General features: G+C 44.3%; 1 protein-coding gene across 2 annotated transcripts in view; it reads right to left on the bottom strand.

Moving 5' to 3' along the window:
* Positions 1-12624: 12624 nt before the first annotated feature.
* Positions 12625-20939, bottom strand: part of LOC124717158 (ammonium transporter Rh type B) — a 220662-nt gene continuing 212347 nt past the window's right edge. For both annotated transcript variants that reach the window (XM_047243928.1, XM_047243927.1), the window contains exon 10: positions 12625-13152. In XM_047243928.1, the coding sequence (XP_047099884.1) occupies positions 12917-13152 (236 nt within the window). In that variant the 3' untranslated portion in view covers positions 12625-12916. The remainder of the gene's footprint in view (positions 13153-20939) is intronic.

The raw sequence follows: 20939 nt of genomic DNA, 5'->3' as shown, positions 1-20939 counted from the left end.
CACTCCTCCGCTGTCGATCGTGTGTATCGGAGAGCACCGAATTACGTAGGGATCCAAAGGGAACGGTGATGGACCTTAGGTACAAAAGAGACTGGAACAGCACATTACATCCACATGCTAACACCTTTTTACTGGTCTTTTTCACTGACGCACATGTACATTACCATGAGGGGTGAGGTGCACGTACACACGTGGTTTCCGTTTTCAATTACGGAGTGGAATAGAGTGTGTCCCGACATGTCAGGCCAATAGATGTTCAATGTGGTGGCCATCATTTGCTGCACACAATTGCAATCTCTGGCGTAATGAATGTCGTACACGCCGCAGTACATCTGGTGTAATGTCGCCGCAGGCTGCCACAATACGTTGTTTCATATCCTCTGGGGTTGTAGGCACATCACGGTACACATTCTCCTTTAACGTACCCCACAGAAAGAAGTCCAGAGGTGTAAGATCAGGAGAACGGGCTGGCCAATTTACGCGTCCTCCACGTCCTATGAAACGCCCGTCGAACATCCTGTCAAGGGTCAGCCTAGTGTTAATTGCGGAATGTGCAGGTGCACCATCATGCTGATACCACATACGTCGACGCGTTTCCAGTGGGACATTTTCGAGCAACGTTGGCAGATCATTCTGTAGAAACGCGATGTATGTTGCAGTGCTCTCCGATGCACACGATCGAACAGCGGAGGAGTGGTACTCAAGCGTCAACTTTAGGTTACAATATCTCCGGATGTAATTAACATTTTACAATGCAACAAACGGCACTGATTACGTATTTGTTTATATGTTCAGATGTGCTAACAAAACTAACGTGGTTCCATTTCAAAAAACGTAGGTTTGTGTTAAAAAACATACTTACGTGCATTTTTGTATGGTTTGTATTAAACAATTACACTAGCCCCTCTCCTCACGTTCGGTCTGTGGAATCGATTCGTCAGTATTTGATGTGGTTTACGAAATATATCCAGCGGTAACGTTAGGTGACTCACCCTATATATATATATATATATATATATATATATATATATATATATACTCCTGGAAACGGAAAAAAGAACACATTGACACCGGTGTGTCAGACCCACCATACTTGCTCTGGACACTGCGAGAGGGCTGTACAAGCAATGATCACACGCACGGCACAGCGGACACACCAGGAACCGCGGTGTTGGCCGTCGAATGGCGCTAGCTGCGCAGCATTTGTGCACCGCCGCCGTCAGTGTCAGCCAGTTTACCGTGGCATACGGAGCTCCATCGCAGTCTTTAACACTGGTAGCATGCCGCGACAGCGTGGACGTGAACCGTATGTGCAGTTGACGGACTTTGAGCGAGGGCGTATAATGGGCATGCGGGAGGCCGGGTGGACGTACCGCCGAATTGCTCAACACGTGGGGCGTGAGGTCTCCACAGTACATCGATGTCGTCGCCAGTGGTCGGCGGAAGGTGCACGTGCCCGTCGACCTGGGACCGGACCGCAGCGACGCACGGATGCACGCCAAGACCGTAGGATCCTACGCAGTGCCGTAGGGGACCGCACCGCCACTTCCCAGCAAATTATGGACACTGTTGCTCCTGGGGTATCGGCGAGGACCATTCGCAACCGTCTCCATGAAGCTGGGCTACGGTCCCGCACACCGTTAGGCCGTCTTCCGCTCACGCCCCAACATCGTGCAGCCCGCCTCCAGTGGTATCGCGACAGGCGTGAATGGAGGGACGAATGGAGACGTGTCGTCTTCAGCGATGAGAGTCGCTTCTGCCTTGGTGCCAATGATGGTCGTATGCGTGTTTGGCGCCGTGCAGGCGAGCGCCACAATCAGGACTGCATACGACCGAGGCACACAGGGCCAACACCCGGCATCATGGTGTGGGGAGCGATCTCCTACACTGGCCGTACACCACTGATGATCGTCGAGGGGACACTGAATAGTGCACGGTACATCCAAACCGTCATCGAACCCATCGTTCTACCATTCCTAGACCGGCAAGGGAACTTGCTGTTCCAACAGGACAATGCACGTTCGCATGTATCCCGTGCCACCCAACGTGCTCTAGAAGGTGTAAGTCAACTACCCTGGCCAGCAAGATCTCCGGATCTGTCCCCCATTGAGCATGTTTGGGACTGGATGAAGCGTCGTCTCACGCGGTCTGCACGTCCAGCACGAACGCTGGTCCAACTGAGGCGCCAGGTGGAAATGGCATGGCAAGCCGTTCCACAGGACTACATCCAGCATCTCTACGATCGTCTCCATGGGAGAATAGCAGCCTGCATTGCTGCGAAAGGTGGATATACACTGTACTAGTGCCGACATTGTGCATGCTCTGTTGCCTGTGTCTATGTGCCTGTGGTTCTGTCAGTGTGATCATGTGATGTATCTGACCCCAGGAATGTGTCAATAAAGTTTCCCCTTCCTGGGACAATGAATTCACGGTGTTCTTATTTCAATTTCCAGGAGTGTATATATACTGCCGTCACTACCTTCATATATATATATATGAAGGTAGTGACGGCAGGGTTGGCAGCTGGGACAGAAGCTCCACAATGGGTGCCAAACTACCTAGGTACACCCCTGTAGCATGGCCCTCCTGAAACCAATGCCTATATACTTCTAGGACATTTGGGAGGAGTGATCGGAGGACACTGAAACTCCGTGGAAACATTTATAAGGACATGCAGAAGAGAAATAGCGAATTAACCATTGAAAGAACACTGATTTTAATTTCCACGTGATAGGGTAATATTTGTTTATTATGTATCACGTTTACGTTCCAGGTTCCAAACGTCGCTCAGTGTGACGACCATTTACATTCATGACTGCCAGGAACTGCACTAGAGATTACTCTTCTGCTGTCCGAAATTACTCAGATGGGATGTTAGCTACCTGCCACGCTATGCTCACCTTTAGCCACCAACGTGCATTGGCGTCCCGTTGACGAAAGCTGGCCTTCAGATAACCGGACAGGCAGTAATCACACCGGTTCAAATCTGCTGAGCTTAGTGGTTGCGCAGTTTGGAAAGACTGGCCAATAATTCGATTATTTCTGAGTGTGTTGTGGAGTAAACAACTGATCTCACGAGCAGTGGCTTGATACTCACGAACAACATTCGCAATATTGCTGTCCTTTTCAGGAAACAGCTATACAAGTAAAGCCCTGCAACTATATTTCACGTTGGCGCTTGTGTTTCAACCCTACCTCACTGTCCCAATACCGGCATCCAAAGGCAAGTCAAGACACTGGAACGAAAATTCTGCAGTGCAGTGTGAACATCATTCCTATGAAGTTGGGTACTCATACGATAAATAACTTCCAGTCTACAGAGGCCCAAGTAGCGAAAGTTGAATTATAAGCACAGTGTTTCGTAGCGCAATAAACCACAGTTCGAGGGAGCTTTTGTCGAATTCCGACACAATAACACTATCTTCCCACAACACAATTAAAATTCAAATGCGATTATTGACTGAGAAAAAGCCGAATAATCTTTCCTGTATACAGAATGTAGCTGGTGTCACATTTTATAATCTCCCAGAAACGCACTTTACTTTTGCCTTACTTGTAGAAAATAATTTTCCTTCGCATGCGCAGTTCAACAAATAAAAATAAAATAAAATAATAAAATAATAATATATAATAATAATTTTGTAATAAGAATAATTATTGTTTGTTTGGTTGGATAAGTAATTCAGTGATTGAAATTTACGCCGTGAATTTATCGAGCTTCGCACGTCCGAAGATGTACGGAACGTAGCCAGGGCTCATTAGATATTTTTTGTAGACAAAGGCTAATATCTGACCTCAGCTTCAATCATGAAAATGGAGTGACTAAAACTACTAAAAACAAAGAAAAGCATACGATTAAATAAAACATATATTCATTTTAACATATACATTACGATATAAATGACACTTACGTAAAATTCTATCTAAATAATTGCAGATAATTCACAAACGAGAGCGACTTATTAATTCTGCGCCTCTTTTCTGCAAATAAATATCAATATGGCTAACTGTGGAGCCACACAAAATATTACGTCCTTCTAGGACAACGAATGACATAAGAGTGTAGGTGCCTACTAGCTGCGACAAGAGAGCGGTGTTAATTCCTTTATTTTGATTTCTCTTGTCTTAAAAAATCGATACATATAATCTAAGTTAAGAAAATTAAACATCGTCTGTGCTCGAGTGCAAATGGTTCCTTAAATCAGGATACCTCATTGTCAGTCCTCACTACCACTTAAAACCTACACGGTCCAGTCACAATAACGTGACTACCTACCCAAGGCCTGAACAATCACAGTTTGCACCACAGACCGTTGCGAGGCGTGCGGAAAGAGAGTCAGTGGGGTTCTGCAAAGTATCGACAGGGATGTGGATCCGACTCCACGGCTTGGCGAAGTATGCCGGGTTTCTAGGTTGAAAGTCCGTGGCACAAACAGCCTGATCAAGGCGGTGCACAGATTCTCGATTGGGTTTGAATCCGAGGAGTCTGGTGGCCAGGATAGTACAATAAACTCATCCTGGTACTCTTCTACCCATGCACATACACTGTGTTCTATGTGACATGATCCATTGCCCTGCTAGTATTTGCCATTGTGCCGAGGAAAAACAGACTGAATTTGGTGGTGGACATAGTCCCCAAAGATAGATGGATACGTGTGTTGATCCATTGTGCCCTCCAGAACGACGAGATCATCCATGGAATGCCACGAAAACGTTCCCCAGACCATAACGCTCCTCTGGGCTGCACTGTTCCGGCGACTGTTGCAGGGTCGTAAAGGCCAACGGCCATCTGTCCTGTGGAGCATAAAACGTGCTTTGTCTGAAAAGGTCACCTCTCGCCAATCAGTGAACATCCAGCTGCGGTACTGGGGCACAAATTCCAGCCTACGTCACCGACGAAAAGCAAACTGCGTGAATGTATGAAACAGGCACCTGCCTTGGATGCCCGTGTGTAGCAATGTTCGCTGAACGGTCGTTGAGGAGACAATGTTGGTGGCCCCTTGGTTCATGTGGGGGTCAGTGCATGTCCATTCGCACGTACACACATCTGCAGCGCACGCGAGGCTCAAACAGCTCTACTCAATGCTCAACAGGGAAAGCACACTGAATAGGAGGGTGTCGAGGTCCTTATACATGACACTGATTAGACCTCTGATGACGTACGCAGCTCCTGCCTGAGGATATGCAGCTCCTCCACGCTACACACGCACCGTGGATCTTCACCATGAATACCGCCTCGATACCCTCAAGGAAATATTCAAAAAACACGGCACACGACTATATAGGAACTCGAGAAACTCGAACAATCCTTTCATCCTTACTCTGGGAAACTACGATCACAACCATAGGTGGAAGCACAAGACACTGCTAGCTAGGGCATAGCCACCTATGGTAAACTAACATACGCAAACAGCGACAAACGTCGGCAAGCCCCTGCACATCAGCAACACTGACTGGCAACTACCAGCTGCTATTAGAGCCGACCAACAGGTCACAGCAGGGACACCGACGAGCTCGCCCACTGACGCACAAACGAACCGCCATCATTACCTCCGACTGTGCTTCCGATATATGACCTATTGGACACAAGATCGACAATAAACCTAACTGTTGCAGGTTGCTGACGCTGAACGAGGACTCTACACCGGCACCCAGCGCCAGCCTCCGAGCAGCACAACCGCACAGCGTCCAGGTATCGACATGCATGATACCCACTACTAACAAAGCCTATCCTTGCACGACCTATCGCAGGCAGCAAGACAACCGCTACTGCTCTTACCACCCGACCTAACTATCGCAGAGGTTTTTTTCCCTTGGCTCTTGCCTTGGCACTTTCTTTCCTCCGCCCTTCAAACCGCTACCCTTCGTTCGACTTCGACCAAATCTAACTCCAGATGAGCGCGTATTATTGGTTAACCTTAACCAGACGTACGCAAACCTCGCAGTACCCACATCCTGCGACACCTCACTTTAGTGAATACTAACCCTTATGCAGAGATGGCAGTAGACCTACTGTGTTGGCCATCATGCTGGTGTGGGCGTGGAGGGGCTCCACCTCTTGCAAACAAAATGCAGCCATAGTTCATCCCTGTTGGCTATGGCTTGTGCACCATAGATGCCTCCGCGCCCTTTCTGAATAGCGCTATTTTGCCATGCACGGAATACTTTACTCACACCAGCAGGCGAACAGTTTATAAATTTAGTCGTTTCAGAAATGCTTTGACCCTTTCCATGAAAGCCAATGGATGTCAGATACCTTCCTCCGTCTCCGCATTACAACATCGACTGTACTGTTTTCCTCGTCCCTCCGTCGCGCTTTAGATACCATCCACTGCTAGTGCAGCCATTGTGTGTAGTGTGTATTGGGTATTTAAACCGGGGACCTAGAAACGACAGAGAGGCTTCGTCCGCACTGTAGCCCTCAAAGGTTCACAACCCCATAACAGGCCACAGCAGTCCACCCACCCCACCACCGCCCCACACCGAACCCAGGGTCACTATGCGGTTCGGCCGCCAGTGACCCCCCCCCCCCCCCCCCCGCCCCACCCAGGAACGTCTCATACGAGACGAGTGTAGCCCCAAATGTGTGCATAGTAGAGTAAGTATGGTGTACACGTACGTGGAGACAGTGTTTGTGCAGCAGTCGTCGACATAGTGTAACTGAGGCGGAATAATGGCAACCAGCCCGCATTCACCGGAGCAGATAGAAAACCGCCTTAAAAACCATCCGCAGGCTGACCGGCACACCGGACGTCGACCCTAATCAGCCGGGTGTCTTCACACCAGGGCCCGGCACGCCTTCCCACTCGGGAAGCAGCGCGTTAGAGGAGGAGGAGGAGGATATTAGTGTTTAACGTCCCGTCGACAACGAGGTCATTAGAGACGGAGCGCAAGCTCGGGTGAGGGAAGGATGAGGAAGGAAATCGGCCGTGCCCTTTCAAAGGAACCATCCCGGCATTTGCCTGAAGCGATTTAGGGAAATCACGGAAAACCTAAATCAGGATGGTCGGAGACGGGATTGAACCGTCGTCCTCCCGAATGCGAGTCCAGTGTGCTAACCACTGCGCCACCTCGCTCGGTGCAGCGCGTTAGACGGCCCGGCTAGCCGGGCGTGCGTGCTGCCATTTGTGAGCGCACGTTGACGTCGTATATAGGCGGTGGTCACTGGACTGTGAGCTTCAGTTGCATGATCTTTGTTTCAGTTTGCGTCACAGTGGTATAGTAACACCAAGCTTGCAAAATTATACCACTACAAAATTACTAAATAACTAGAAAAGAGGACAGGTAGTCCCAGTCTTCAAGAAGGGCCGTCGAGCAGATGCGTAAAACTATAGGCCTATATCTCTGACATCGATCTGTTGTAGAATTTTAGAACATGTTTTTTGCTCGTGTATAGTGTCATTTTCTGGAAACTCAGAATCTACTCTGTAGGAATCAACATGGATTCCGGAAACAGCGGTCGTGTGAGACGCAACTCGCTTTATTTGTTCACGAGACCCAGAAAATATTAGATACAGGCTCCCAGGTAGATGCCATTTTCCTTGACTTCCGGAAGGCGTTCGGTACAGTTCCGCACTGTCGCCTGATAAACAAAGTTAGAGCCAACGGAATATCAGACCAGCTGTGTGGCTGGATTGAAGAGTTTTTAGCAAACAGAACACAGCATGTTGTTCTCAATGGAGAGACGTCTACAGACGTTAAAGTAACCTCTGACGTGCCACAGGGGAGTGTTATGGGACCATTGCTTTTCACAATATACAGGGTGTCCCAGCTATCTTGTCCACTCAAAATATCTCTGGAACAATAACAGCTGTTGGAAAACGACTTTCACCGGTATCAATGTAGGGCTGGGGCCCATGAATGTACATATTTGGAAACATTCTAAAACGAAAGCATATGTGTTTTTTATCACAAACTTATGTTTTTTTAAATTGACCTCGTATATTTTTTCTTCAGCAATCCATAGCATGGCAAAGCACATACACAATGGCGTTGATTGCATCGCAATATTCCCATTACATCCCGAGATATTGAGACGAGAAGTTGACGCTTGAAACACCCGACATGCGCTGCTAGCGCACGTCCTGAGGCTCAGGCGTGAACCCCATGCTGCCCGTAATCGCGATGTGAGTGACATGCGTAATCACACTTCCATACTTATGAAGAGGTCCGAAACGAATAATACGGTCTGCTGCCATCCTGCATTAACGTCGTACATTCCAGCAGGTATTTATCCCATAGGCTAGGGGTGATGCGGTTCTGTAACATATCTGTGTACCGCAACGTTAGTCACAAAGTTAACTTCGCTTATCGTTAATCCGTTACTAAAAAGGTAATGCCGTTCAACGTTAAAACTTTAATTTACTGTAAATCTAGCGCAAGTGACAGGTAATCATTCACTCGTAATAGTAAAATTCATGTTGATGGTTTTAGTGAAACGAGCAAGTGGACTAAACGTTTTACCGTTGTTTAGGTAAAAATGTTTTGATTTGAGAAGTTCAGGTAGGACATAGAAGATGAATGTAAACATGTTTAACCAATTAGTTTTATTATCACATAATTATCAATGTTATGTTTATCTAATGCGTTAAATGACAAATTGTTGCAAACAAATGTTTCTTAACATCACTGGGTAAAATGGCCCTTTGTAGAAACTTCCACTGTGATACCAGCACTACATACTAAACATAGTGTTCACATCTCATGCTCAAAGTGATGCCCATTGGCTTGCATACATAGGGTCACTCTGCAGATGAAGGATGTCCTACTTCGTGCTACTGTTTCCTCTTTGATGGCTGTACAAGCATCAATAATGCGTTGCTTCATGTCCTCTGGTGTTGTTGGTTCATTTTGGTAAACAGCATCCTTCACTGCTCCCCAAAGAAAATAATCCAGTGGTGTAAGGTCCGGAGATCGGGCAGGCCACCTAACTGGGCCACCTCGTCCAATCCACCTACCAGGGAACTTACGGTTCAGAAGTCGTCGTGCTCGTAAGGCGTTATGTGCAGGGCATCCGTCATGCTGATACCACATGACCATTCTCCGGTTCAGAGGTACGGTGTCCAAGAGAACAGGAAGATTGTGTCGTATAAATCTGGAGTTTTGTCTGCCATTTTGGATGCCATTTATAAAGAAAGGTCCGATAATGGTATCTCCAATAATCCCACACCAAACATTAACTTTCCACGGACGTTGATGCTCTACCTGACGGAGCAATTTTGGATTGTCTGCGGACCAATAATGCATATTCCTCATATTGACAATTCCTTTGTTGGAGAATGATGCCCCGTCGGTAAAGGGAACATCTGCAAAAAAATTTGGATTAGTCAGAAGTTTTTGCTGAGCCCACCGACAAAATGTTACCCTATTGCGGAAGTCATTTCCATGAAGATCCTGGTGTAAATGAACATGGTAAGGATGAAATTTATGACGTTTAAGAATAGGCTGTGCACTTGATTTCGACACACCGACTTCACGTTCAATTTGACGTGTGCTGATTTGAGTATTCACAGCTATGTTAGCGAGCACAGCAACTTCAACACGTTCATCTGTGCGTGTTCTAGGACGATGTCGAGGTCTTGGATTTAAGCTTCCCGTTTCATGTAGACGAGATGTGAGACGACCAAACATCCGGCGCGAAGGCGATGGCTTGTCAGCGAATCGTCTTCTGTACAGTCGTTCTGCCTGAACAGCATTTCGTCCACCTACAACTTAATGATCATAATGTTCGCTAACAGTACTATCAACAAACAAGAAATCTCATAACGTATTTCCCGTCAACGTACATTCTCCATAGATCAGCAGCATTTCTACCATATCTTCATGTGTGTACATTATACTGTACAGTATAAGTTCCACAACACAACGTTTATTCACATTGTGTACTACCTCCGTGCCGTCACTAGATTACTCTGATGCACGACTACACTGGCAAGCGGTGTACTGCACGCCAAAGCAAGAAATGGGATGCTCGAAGGGTGGTGGAGTACAGGAGTTTTCATGGGTCGCAAATCATAAACAAGGCGAAGTGGTAACTGTGGCAGTAGTGGGAACTACGTTGGACACTTGACTAGGTAGAGCCAGGCCCTGCGCGACAGGCACAATCGGTCATATAACGCATTACATAAACCTTATTTTGGGTGTGTAGGATAAATAAGACAACCTGACGGGTGTACACCGATCGGTACTGGTTCATATTGTGTACGTAGATATGTAAAACGTGCAAGAGGGAAACCATAATGTGCTTATGAGAGTTGATGGCAGCAGACCGTATTATTCGTTTCGGACCTCTTGATAAGAATGGAGGTGTGATTACACATGTCAATCACATCGCGATTACGGGCAGCATGGGGTTCACGCCTGAGCCTCAGGACGTGCGCTAGCAGAGCATGTCGGGTGTTTCAAGCGTCAACTTCGCGTCTCAATAACTCGGGATGTAATGGGAATATTGCGATGCAATCAACGCCATTGTGTATTTACTTTGTCATGCTATGGATTGCTGAAGAAAAAATATAGGAGGTCCATTTAAAAAAACATAAGTTTGTGTTTAAAAACACATATGCTTTCGTTTTAGAATGTATCCAAATATGTACATTCATGGGCCCCAGCCCTACATTGATACCGGTGAAAGTCGTTTTCCAATAGCTGTTATTGTTCCAGAGATATTTTGGGTGGACGAGATAGCTGGGACACCCTGTATGTAAATGACCTAGTAGATAGTGTCGGAAGTTCCATGCGGCTTTTCGCGGATGATGCTGTAGTATACAGAGAGGTTGCAGCATTAGAAAATTGCAGCGAAATGTAGGAAGATCTGCAGCGGATAGGCTCTTGGTGCAGGGAGTGCCAACTGACCCTTAACATAGACAAATGTAATGTGTTGCGAATACATAGAAAGGAGGATCCTTTATTGTATTATTATATGATAGCGGAACAAACATTGGTACCAGTTACTTCTGTAAAATATCTGGGAGTATGTGTGCGGAACTATTTGAAGTGGAATGATCATATAAAATTAAATGTTGGTAAGGTGGGTGCCAGGTTGAGATTCATTGGGAGAGTCCTTAGAAAATGTAGTCCATCAACAAAGGAGGTGGCTTACAAAACACTCGGTCGACCTATACTTGAGTATTGTTCATCAGTGTGGGATCCGTACCAGGTCGGGTTGACGGAGGAGATAGAGAAGATCCAAAGAAGAGCGGCGCGTTTCGTCACAGGGTTATTTGGTAAGCGTTACTGAGATGTCTAGCAAACTCAAGTGGCAGACTCTGCAGGAGAGGCGCTCTGCATCGCGGTGTAGCTTGCTGTCCAGGTTTCGAGACGGTGCATTTCTGGATGAGGTATCGAATATATTGCTTCCCGTTACTTATACCTCCCGAGGAGATCACGAATGTAAAATTAGAGAGATTCGAGCGCGCACGGAGGCTTTCCGGTAGTCGTTCTTCCCGCGAACCATACACGCCTGAAACAGGAAAGGGAGGTAATGACAGTGGCACGTAAAGTGTCCTCCGCCACACACCGTTGGGTGGCTTGCGGAGTATAAAGGTAAATGTAGATGTAGATTTGGAAACACCATCGTGCAAAAACAAAGTTTTTCTCAAACTTAATGTAGTGTAACTGTGAAAGGGAGCCAGGGGAACCGAAGTGGTTGCCTCTCGACCTGTAATACATCCGTGGCTCGTCTGTGAGACATCGGTACATGAGAGGGATATAGTCAACACATAAGGTTTCTGGCTGTTAATATCAGCTGTGGAAACCAGAACCACAGCTTTACACTTAGGCAGGTCCACAGCTGTCCTTTCACCTACTTAAAGTCGCCAAGAATGTCAGGTATCAAACAAGGACCTTCCATATGATTTAGTCAAGGACTAACTAGACTGATTGAAAAGAACCACAACACCAAGAAGGAGTTCTGCAACACAACGATGTGTATTCAAATTTCGCGCCAGTCGCGTAAGTATGAATTAGTAGCGGCACTATGAGGGTCCAATCGGGTTTGGTGTTACCCACACAAACGCAATCCCGAAATTTCATTACTCTATAATAATTATCTTTTGCTGTGGCGGATTTTTTTTCTGTCAGTGTATCTCCAAGTTGCCGAGTCTAGTATTTTGGAATAATAGCTAGTCAAAGATGTGTGAAAATGAAATAATTACTTTCTGTACATGTGCACTTGATGGATAAATGGTCGTTAGTGGTGCATTTGTCCATCTAGGATTACTTCCCGTACAGTTTCCAAAGATTGCATTCCAAGGAATCCAATATCAGCGCCTAAGAATTCAAAGAAACTTCCTTTGGCCACCCATACATATCCGAATCATGCTGAAAACTGTGTCACCTGGCAATATGATCCCTCAAATCAGTTTTCAAAGTAATGCATTTGCCTTCAAATCCAGTTCTCACCTGGAGAGTTTCAGCAGAAACCAAAGTCGCCGACAGCAGATGGTAGCTCCTAGAACGAGACATTTGGCTTGAGATGCCTACATTCTGCCACTGCCCTTTTGGATCAGCTCTTGAGTTAAAGCTGCAAGGAAGTCACATTAATGACAGGATAGGTAGGAACCACGTTCTCACCAAGTGAGGTGTAAACTTAGGTAAGCTAAAAGACATTTCAACCATATTATTTAATCAAATACAATTCTGTTTTATTCGTTTAGTTACAAGATTTACAAGTTAATATGTTTACAGAAGAAACTTTTATCAAGAGCAAACGCACTGCCCATCATAGCAGACTTACATCAGAGCCATGCAGTGCAATCGGATCCACTTAATGGATTTCAGTATTACAGTACTCTGGTGCAGTGCTTTATTTGTACGTATCACACTATAACACTGATTGTAGTGGCAGTGCTTCAGCCAGTCTTTGGCTACGTATTTGTACCCACGTGCGGCACTCATGTGGCTGGACGTAGAGTGGACGTCAGATGTGCAGCTGCGACTCCAGCGCTGTGACTTCCTCCTTGTCACCAGCCTCCAGGGCGAGGTTGTCCAACCCCTGCTCCCTGCTAGGCGCCACCACGTTGGCGGCTGCGCAGTCGCCGTTGGCAGCCCTGCTCGGGGACTCCCAGCCCTCCTCGGGCAGCTCCCAGTGGCGGCCATCGCTGAACCACTCCTCACGCGGCACTTGCTGCAGTACTGGCAGTCTCAGCAGGACTCCTGTGAGGGCAACAGGACATTCAGAGTAGAGGCACAGTCTGACGAGTTGTAGGAGTTGCACTCTGCTTAAGATGCGACATGAACGGACACTGAAGCATTATTTAAACTCGAAACTTTATCTCATGATGACTAGGTTGCTTAAATAATTACTCACTTTACTCTTTAGAAGTAATATTTCGAAGCACTTCAGTCTCCGTCCATCAACAGATATACAGGGTGTTACAAAAAGGTATGGCCAAACTTTCAGGAAACATTCCTCACACGCAAATAAAGAAAATATGTTATGTGGACATGTGTCCGGAAACGCTTACTTTCCATGTTAGAGCTCATTTTATTACTTCTCTTCAAATCACATTAATGATGGAATGGAAACACACAGCAACAGAACGTACCAGCGTGACTTCAAACACTTTTTTACGGGAAATGTTCAAAATGTCCTGCATCAACGAGGAAACATGCATCCACCCTCCGTCGCATGGAATCCCTGATTCGCTGATGCAGCCCTGGAGAATGGCGTATCGTATCACAGACGTCCACAGTACGAGCACGAAGAGTCTCTACATTTGGTACCGGGGTTGTGTAGACAAGAGCTTTCAAATGCCCCCATAAATGAAAGTCAAGAGGGTTGAGGTCAGGAGAGCGTGGAGGCCACGGAATTGGTCCGCCTCTACCAATCCATCGGTCACCGAATCTGTTGTTGAGAAGGGTACGAACACTTCGACTGAAATGTGCAGGAACTCCATCGTGCATGAACCACATGTTGTGTCGTACTTGTAAAGGCACACGTTCTAGCAGCACAGGTAGAGTATCCCGTATAAAATCATGATAACGTGCTCCATTGAGCGTAGGTGGAAGAACATGGGGCCCAATCAAGACATCACCAACAATGCCTGCCCAAACGTTCACAGAAAATTTGTGTTGATGAGGTGATTGCGCAATTGCGCGCGGATTCTCGTCAGCCCACACATGTTGATTGTGAAAATTTACAATTTGATCACGTTGGAATGAAGCCTCATCCGTAAAGAGAGCTTTTGCACTGAAATGAGGATTTACACATTGTTGAATGAACCATTCGCAGAACTGTACCCGTGGAGGCCAATCAGCTGTTGATAGTGCCTGCACACGCTGTACATGGTACGGAAACAACTGGTTCTCACGTAGCACTCTCCATACAGTGACGTGGTCAACGTTACCTTGCACAGCAGCGACTTCTCTGACGCTGACATTAGGGTTATCGTCAACTGCACGAAGAATTGCCTCGTCCATCGCAGGTGTCCTCGTCGTTCTACGTCTTCCCCAGTCGTGAGTCATAGGCTGGAATGTTCCGTGCTCCCTAAGACGCCGATCAATTGCTTCGAACGTCTTCCTGTCGGGACACCTTCGTTCTGGAAATCTGTCTCGATACAAACGTACCGCGCCATGGCTATTGCCCCGTGCTAATCCATACATCACATGGGCATCTCCCAACTCCGCATTTGTAAACATTGCACTGACTGCAAAACCACGTTCGTGATGAACACTAACCTGCTGATGCTACGTACTGATGTGCTTGATGCTAGTACTGTAGAGCAATGAGTCGCATGTCAACACAAGCACCGAAGTCAACATTATCTTCCTTCAATTGGACCAACTGGCTGTGAATCGAGGAAGTACAGTACATACTGACGAAACTAAAATGAGCTCTCACATGGAAATTAAGCGTTTCTGGACACATGTCCACATAACATCTTTTCTTTATTTGTGTCTGAGGAATGTTTCCTGAAAGTTTGGGCGTACCTTTTTGTAATACCCTAAATATCCACAAAAGCAGCAGCCCATCACATACATGAGTGCGTAGACAGCTAGTACTATATACCTCCTGAAACCTGTCAAGGAATTTTGAAATCTATGCTCGCAGAATCACAGCTGTGTTGTGTTCCAAAGGTGGACAAACATACTATGAAGCAGGTGTACAGAAATATGGAAGAAGGAAGAGTCAGGAGGATGGAGTTTTCTCAAAAACGTACCAAAACGGACGCAAACGGTATATAGACCAACATGTATACCAACATTAACCTATGGCTGTGAATCTTAGTGAGCAAGTGAGCCAAAGTCAGATCCATGAAGCAGAGTTGAGATACTTCCAGAAAGTAGAAAAGAAGTCAGGGAGTGACAAAACCATTCAAATATCTTCAAACCAAAAACTTTTGGATAAGACCATCAAAGGACAAGAGCTGAAGTGATTTGGTCATATCCAGTGAAAGCTGATATATTGCATGGCATGGTTAAGGATACAGGGTATATAAATGGTGGTAAAAATCGAAATTTTTTATGACTTTATTAAATTCTATAGTCTTTCCTGATTAAACTGATATATACATTATAGGGTTTCAAAGGAAAAATGACCTACATATACCAAATTTTTAAGTTACAGTCATGTATGCTGCCACACTCCCTTTATTTCTGTTACAGAAATAAGTATTATTTCAAAAAGAACTGTGAACTTTCTGTTTCCAGCGATTATATGTATGATATACTGTGTATGTTGGTAACAGAGCTGGTTTCTAATGTCTGTAAATGATTATCTTTGCTAGTAATTACTTTTGTTACGCTGAAGCAGTTTGTTCAAGTGTTATGGAATATTTGTTGTCTAAGTGCTACATATATTTGTGGAAGTTCATATCCTTTGGCGTGCAATAAATACGAATTATGCCACGCATCAAGAAATTCAATAAAAGGGAATTACGTGGTAACCAGTTCACAAGCAAAGCATGCCACACTGTTGAAAGTAAGCTATGCATCATTTCTTTAGGGAAGTAACTCCCACATGGTACGTCTCCTGGAGATTCAGATTTGTGTGTTCACAATGACGCTGTTTGTAGTGGATTTGTTGTTGCTGATGTGGGCACCTCATCTTCTTTGATGACGGAAGTGGCGAAATGTAAACAATGTGATGGCGTTGGCTGTCTGGAAATAACTGAACAACAAAGTAGCAGGAAAGGTTTAGCGTCAAAATTAGTTGTTCTCTGTAGATCCTGCAATAAATCTACCTCGAAAATGACTTCGAACATTGTGCACAATTCATATGACGTGAATTTGAAGATAGTGTATGCAATGTGTGCAATAGGAAAAGGAAAAAAGACTGCTCAAACATTTGGTGGTTTGATGGACCTTCCTCCTCCTCCCAGTAGGTTCAGCAAGTACATAAAAATACTTTTAGGTGTCTTCACGGTTGTGTCTAAAGCATCTATGAAACTTTCAGTAGAAGAAACTGTAGATATTAGTGGAACGAGGGACATTGCTGTTGCACTTGACGGGACATGGTAACATCGAGGACATCGTTCCTTGAATGGTGTTGTAAGTGCTACTTCTCTGGAGAATGGAAAAGTTGTTGAAGTTCAGTGCTTATCTAAGTACTGCCGGACTTGCCATGGTAACACTAAGGACATATTTAACATCATTTTCCTATGAATTATGATGGTTACAGTGGAGGTACGGAGTGTGATGGAGCTCTACAAATATTCCAGAGGTTGGTGCCTGTTTATAACGTTAGAGATACGAAGTACCTAGGCGATGGAGACTCTAAAGCTTTCAATAAAATTAACGAGTTCAGTGTTTATGGTAACAAAACTGGAGTGTTGTAGACATGTGCAAAAGAGGATGGGTGCAAGATTGCGGAAGCTATGAAAAGAAATGAAAGGAAGGTTGCTATCTGATGGAAAATCTCTGTCTGTCCGAGGCAGATTGACAGAAACTGAAATACACCTTCTTCAGAGTTATAATGGACTGGTCATTAGACGAATTGCACCTCTGAATGATGTTACAGCAATGAGAAAAGCTGTATGGGCCACCCATTTTCATAAGTTGACCACAGATGACCACCGTGTTCACAGACTTTGCCCTAAAGGAACGGATTCTTGGTGTGGTTACCAAAAAACAAAAGAAAGTGGTCAAATATACCATCATAAGCATTCTCTTCCTGAGTCTGTTATGAAGGAAATAAAATCAATTTTATAGACCTGAGTGACCCTGTTTTGCTTAGTAAATGTCTTCATGGGATCACTCAGAATACAAATGAAAGTTTCAACCACTACATATGGGAAAGATTATACACAACTGTTTTTGGAGGACTAAGTACATTAAAAGTTGGTGTACTAGATGCTGTGATGTGTTTCAATGATGGTGTGATAGGAAGGTTGAAAGTCCTGAGAAATTTAGGCATAAAATGTAGCTCTAATACGGAAGAATAATTGCTTGTGTGTGACAGACAATGGCTCCATGAAGCTGAAAGATTCGCTCTTCAAGTTACCAAAGAAGGAAGAAGTACTTAAAGGAGTGCCAAGAATAAGCTTGAAGATGAATAAATGCTGCAGGATGAAGACTATGTTTCAGGAATGTTCTGAGGCACAGTTTAATTGGACTCATATCTGCATTCACAATTTCCCACATGTTGTATTTTTCAGAATTTAGGTACAAATATTTCCTAAGGTTTATAAAGCATTGCTCTAATTTTTTCTGTAACTTGCAATAGTCGATACTTATGTAGTAGATTGAAAGCTTTATCGCAGAATCAACTAAATTATAGAAAAAATAAAATTTTTATTAGGAACAAATTGATAAAAATTAAAATATAAGATGTGATATTTTTTATCCTTGTAATTTAAATAATTGGTGGAATTAAATAGGTCTAGTACCTCAGGAATCATGTCATGCATATCTGGTAAAAATTCGGTCTCCTTCAAATGTATAACATTGGATAAAATTGTACCTCATTTTGGGGAACCATTTTGAAAATATGCAATCAATTCCATTGTAATTTTTAATAACCCTAAGCAGGTTCAAAACTATTGAAAACATTTCTAATTTGTTTAGAAAAGTTTTCTACATTACCTGATATCAATAAAAAATCTGTAAATCACATACATTTTAAACAGTGCCTGAAAGAAACATGTGCTGATTTTTACATAATATTGAGTCGGAAAAGTACCCTGTTCCCTTAAAGGAGATACGCATTTGTAGAAGTTAACTACCAAGAGCTGTCAAGAAATGTATAAAATGCATGTTTGACAATCAGCTGCTTTTTATTGAAAATCCAAATATCGACCAGATTCAGTCAGAGACCAACCTCACGGATTCTATCCAAAGACACAAAAAATACCTGTAGTATACAGCAAATGGTACAAAATCTTTTCCATGGAAGTGCAAAATATACACGAGTACCTACAGGGTTAAAACAGTGTAGGAGCAAACATCACATCTATCATCACTTAAAAAATGGCAAGTATCTTATGCCATGAATTAGAGGACTTTTAAAGGCAAACATACTAATAACATAAGTAAACATACCAACACTGAAGAGAAGATCAGAGATGTAAGTGTAAAAGATATTGACAGGTTGGTCAAAGATCTTTACAAAGTATTTTCGTGGTATTGGACAAAAATATCTCGGTGATAAGCTTCTTGCTGAATGCAGGGGACTGGCCTGTCTTCAGTGAACGTGTTTGGTATAGTTTCACATGTAAACAGAAAAAGGAAGTTGCTGTCCCAAGACATAAAAAACATCGATCTTAGAATATAAAGCAAAAGTCATTATATAACCCTAATAATAGAATAATCATTGCATATGCCCCATGCTCTACATAAGAGTTGTGGCCATTCTTAAAACAGTGATAGATATGATGTGGCTTGAACTATTTTAACCCTGTAAGTATTCATGTACATTTTACACTTGTATGCAAAAGATTTTGTAACAATTCCTGTATACTGCATGTGCTTTTTGTATCTTTGAACAGAATCCGTGAAGATGGTCCGTGACTGAAGCCACTCGATATTTGGTTTTATAATAAAAAAGCAGTTGATGATTAGACAGTCTTTTTGTGCAAGGAGGTAAGCGTAGTAGGGAACAAATGACCGAGATGGCCAAGAAGGGTATGGGATAGTTGAGTATAAGAGGCACTGCAGGAGAGGGAATAGTTGGTGAACGGGGCAGAGACCACAATTGTCGACTGGAAGAAGAGCAGGTCCCTCATAACCTCTGCATAAGTCGGTTCTAATTCTACCTCTTGTGGCTTGGCCGTCTGAGAGCTTCCATCAAGTTGCCTGGGGGAGGTTGCAGATTGAGTAGACTACGCGCCAGGTAGTTTTCTTGCACTGCATTCACTATTTGTTATATAGACCTACACGCTTGAGACATATGCCCATCTCTGCGCATGGGCACACAACCGAGATGTATCGTTGTGAACGTTATGGGGAGGTTTGCTGACTGCCTGCACACCTGTGCATGTGGGCATGCTGCCACCCACAGATGGGCGTTCAAGATGGAAAAGCCTTCTCTACACATTGATCAAGATAGCATCACGTAAATGACATACTGGTTTTAAGAGTCCCCATTAAGACACTCTTCTTGTGTCTTTCTGCCACATCTGTGCAGGGTCAGCATGCTCAGTAACGGATTTGGCATGGTTAGTTTAAGGGGTGGCGAGATGCTCCCCCATTACCCTCCCCTCTCCCATCCTGTATGCGATGTAAGTCCCCCATCTGTCTGCATGTAACTTTATTCTTACGAAGTATTCTGTTTGCAAAACATGTAACTGAGGTGAGACTTGGGTACCAGCCCAGTATTCACCTACTTAGATGTGGGAAACTGGCTAGGAACCACACTGAGGCTGGCCAACACACCGACCGTCGTCATCAACCCGTTGGGTGGATCTGATCCACGTCCAGTGCACCTCCGCATTCTGTAAGCAGCTCTTCAACAAGCAAAGATAGCCAGGTGAGTCCTTGAAGAATATTTGTAATTAGCTAGCAGAAAGTTCTTTAATTCATTCATAAACTACACAGTTTTCGTCGTATGATATTGAACAAGCTTTGGCAAGTTGCTGGATGAAAATGCATCCACTTATCTGAATACTTTCTGTGCCAATGTTAAGCCCTTGAAGCTTTTACTGAAGTTGTACTTTTTCCTAGTACTACAGTAATATTTAGGCTACTTTTTAACAAAAAGACACTGGTAATGTGCAAATGTATCATGAAACAGATGTCCAGGCATGAAGATATTAAGAGGACCTTGTAGAATATTCTAGAACTAATATCATATACAACACGTGTAATCATCATCATCTTCCTTTCCCCTCTACCCAACATCTGGTCAGGTTGGGGTATCAAAGGTACTTCGCCACTTTACTTGGTCTTTCCATCATTCTTCTTTCACAATTTGGTTCCATAGCAGGTTTATCCTCCTTAAACTAATCTTTATTGTATCAATCCATCTTGTTCTCGGTCTTCCTCTTGACCTCTTGCCCTCAATCTTGAACTCCATCATTCCTCTTGGTATTCTTCCCTCTCCCATCCTCTTCACATGCCCACACCATTTTAATCTATTCTTTTCAATTTTCTCAGTCAGCTAATCCGCTCCAATTTCCTTCCTAACATCTTCATTTTTCACTCTGTCTCTCCTCGTCTTCCCTAGCATACTTCTCAGAAACTTCATTTCAGAGGATTGTACCCTACTCTCCTCTCTTCTAGTCACACTCTTGGAGCCATAAATTAGTATTGATGTGAAGTAAGTCTTGTATAGCACCAGCTTACACCTCATTGACACCTCCCTTCCCCACGCCAAGCCCCTCACACACTGGTAAAATGTACCACTCTGTTGTATTCTTTTGCTAATTTCTCTCTCCAACGATCATTCCCCATTAATAAACTTTCCAAATATTTAAAGTTGTCCACTATTTCAATATCCCGTCCCTTAATATGAATGTCCCTTGCCCTCTCTATCCTCTCTGGTTACCACCATGGTCTTGCTTTTC

Source organism: Schistocerca piceifrons, chromosome 9, assembly GCF_021461385.2.
Source record: "Schistocerca piceifrons isolate TAMUIC-IGC-003096 chromosome 9, iqSchPice1.1, whole genome shotgun sequence".
Classification (NCBI taxonomy): Eukaryota; Metazoa; Arthropoda; class Insecta; order Orthoptera; family Acrididae; genus Schistocerca; species Schistocerca piceifrons.
The sequence above is the reverse complement of the archived record's forward strand: the minus strand, read 5'-3'. Positions and strand labels throughout refer to the sequence as shown.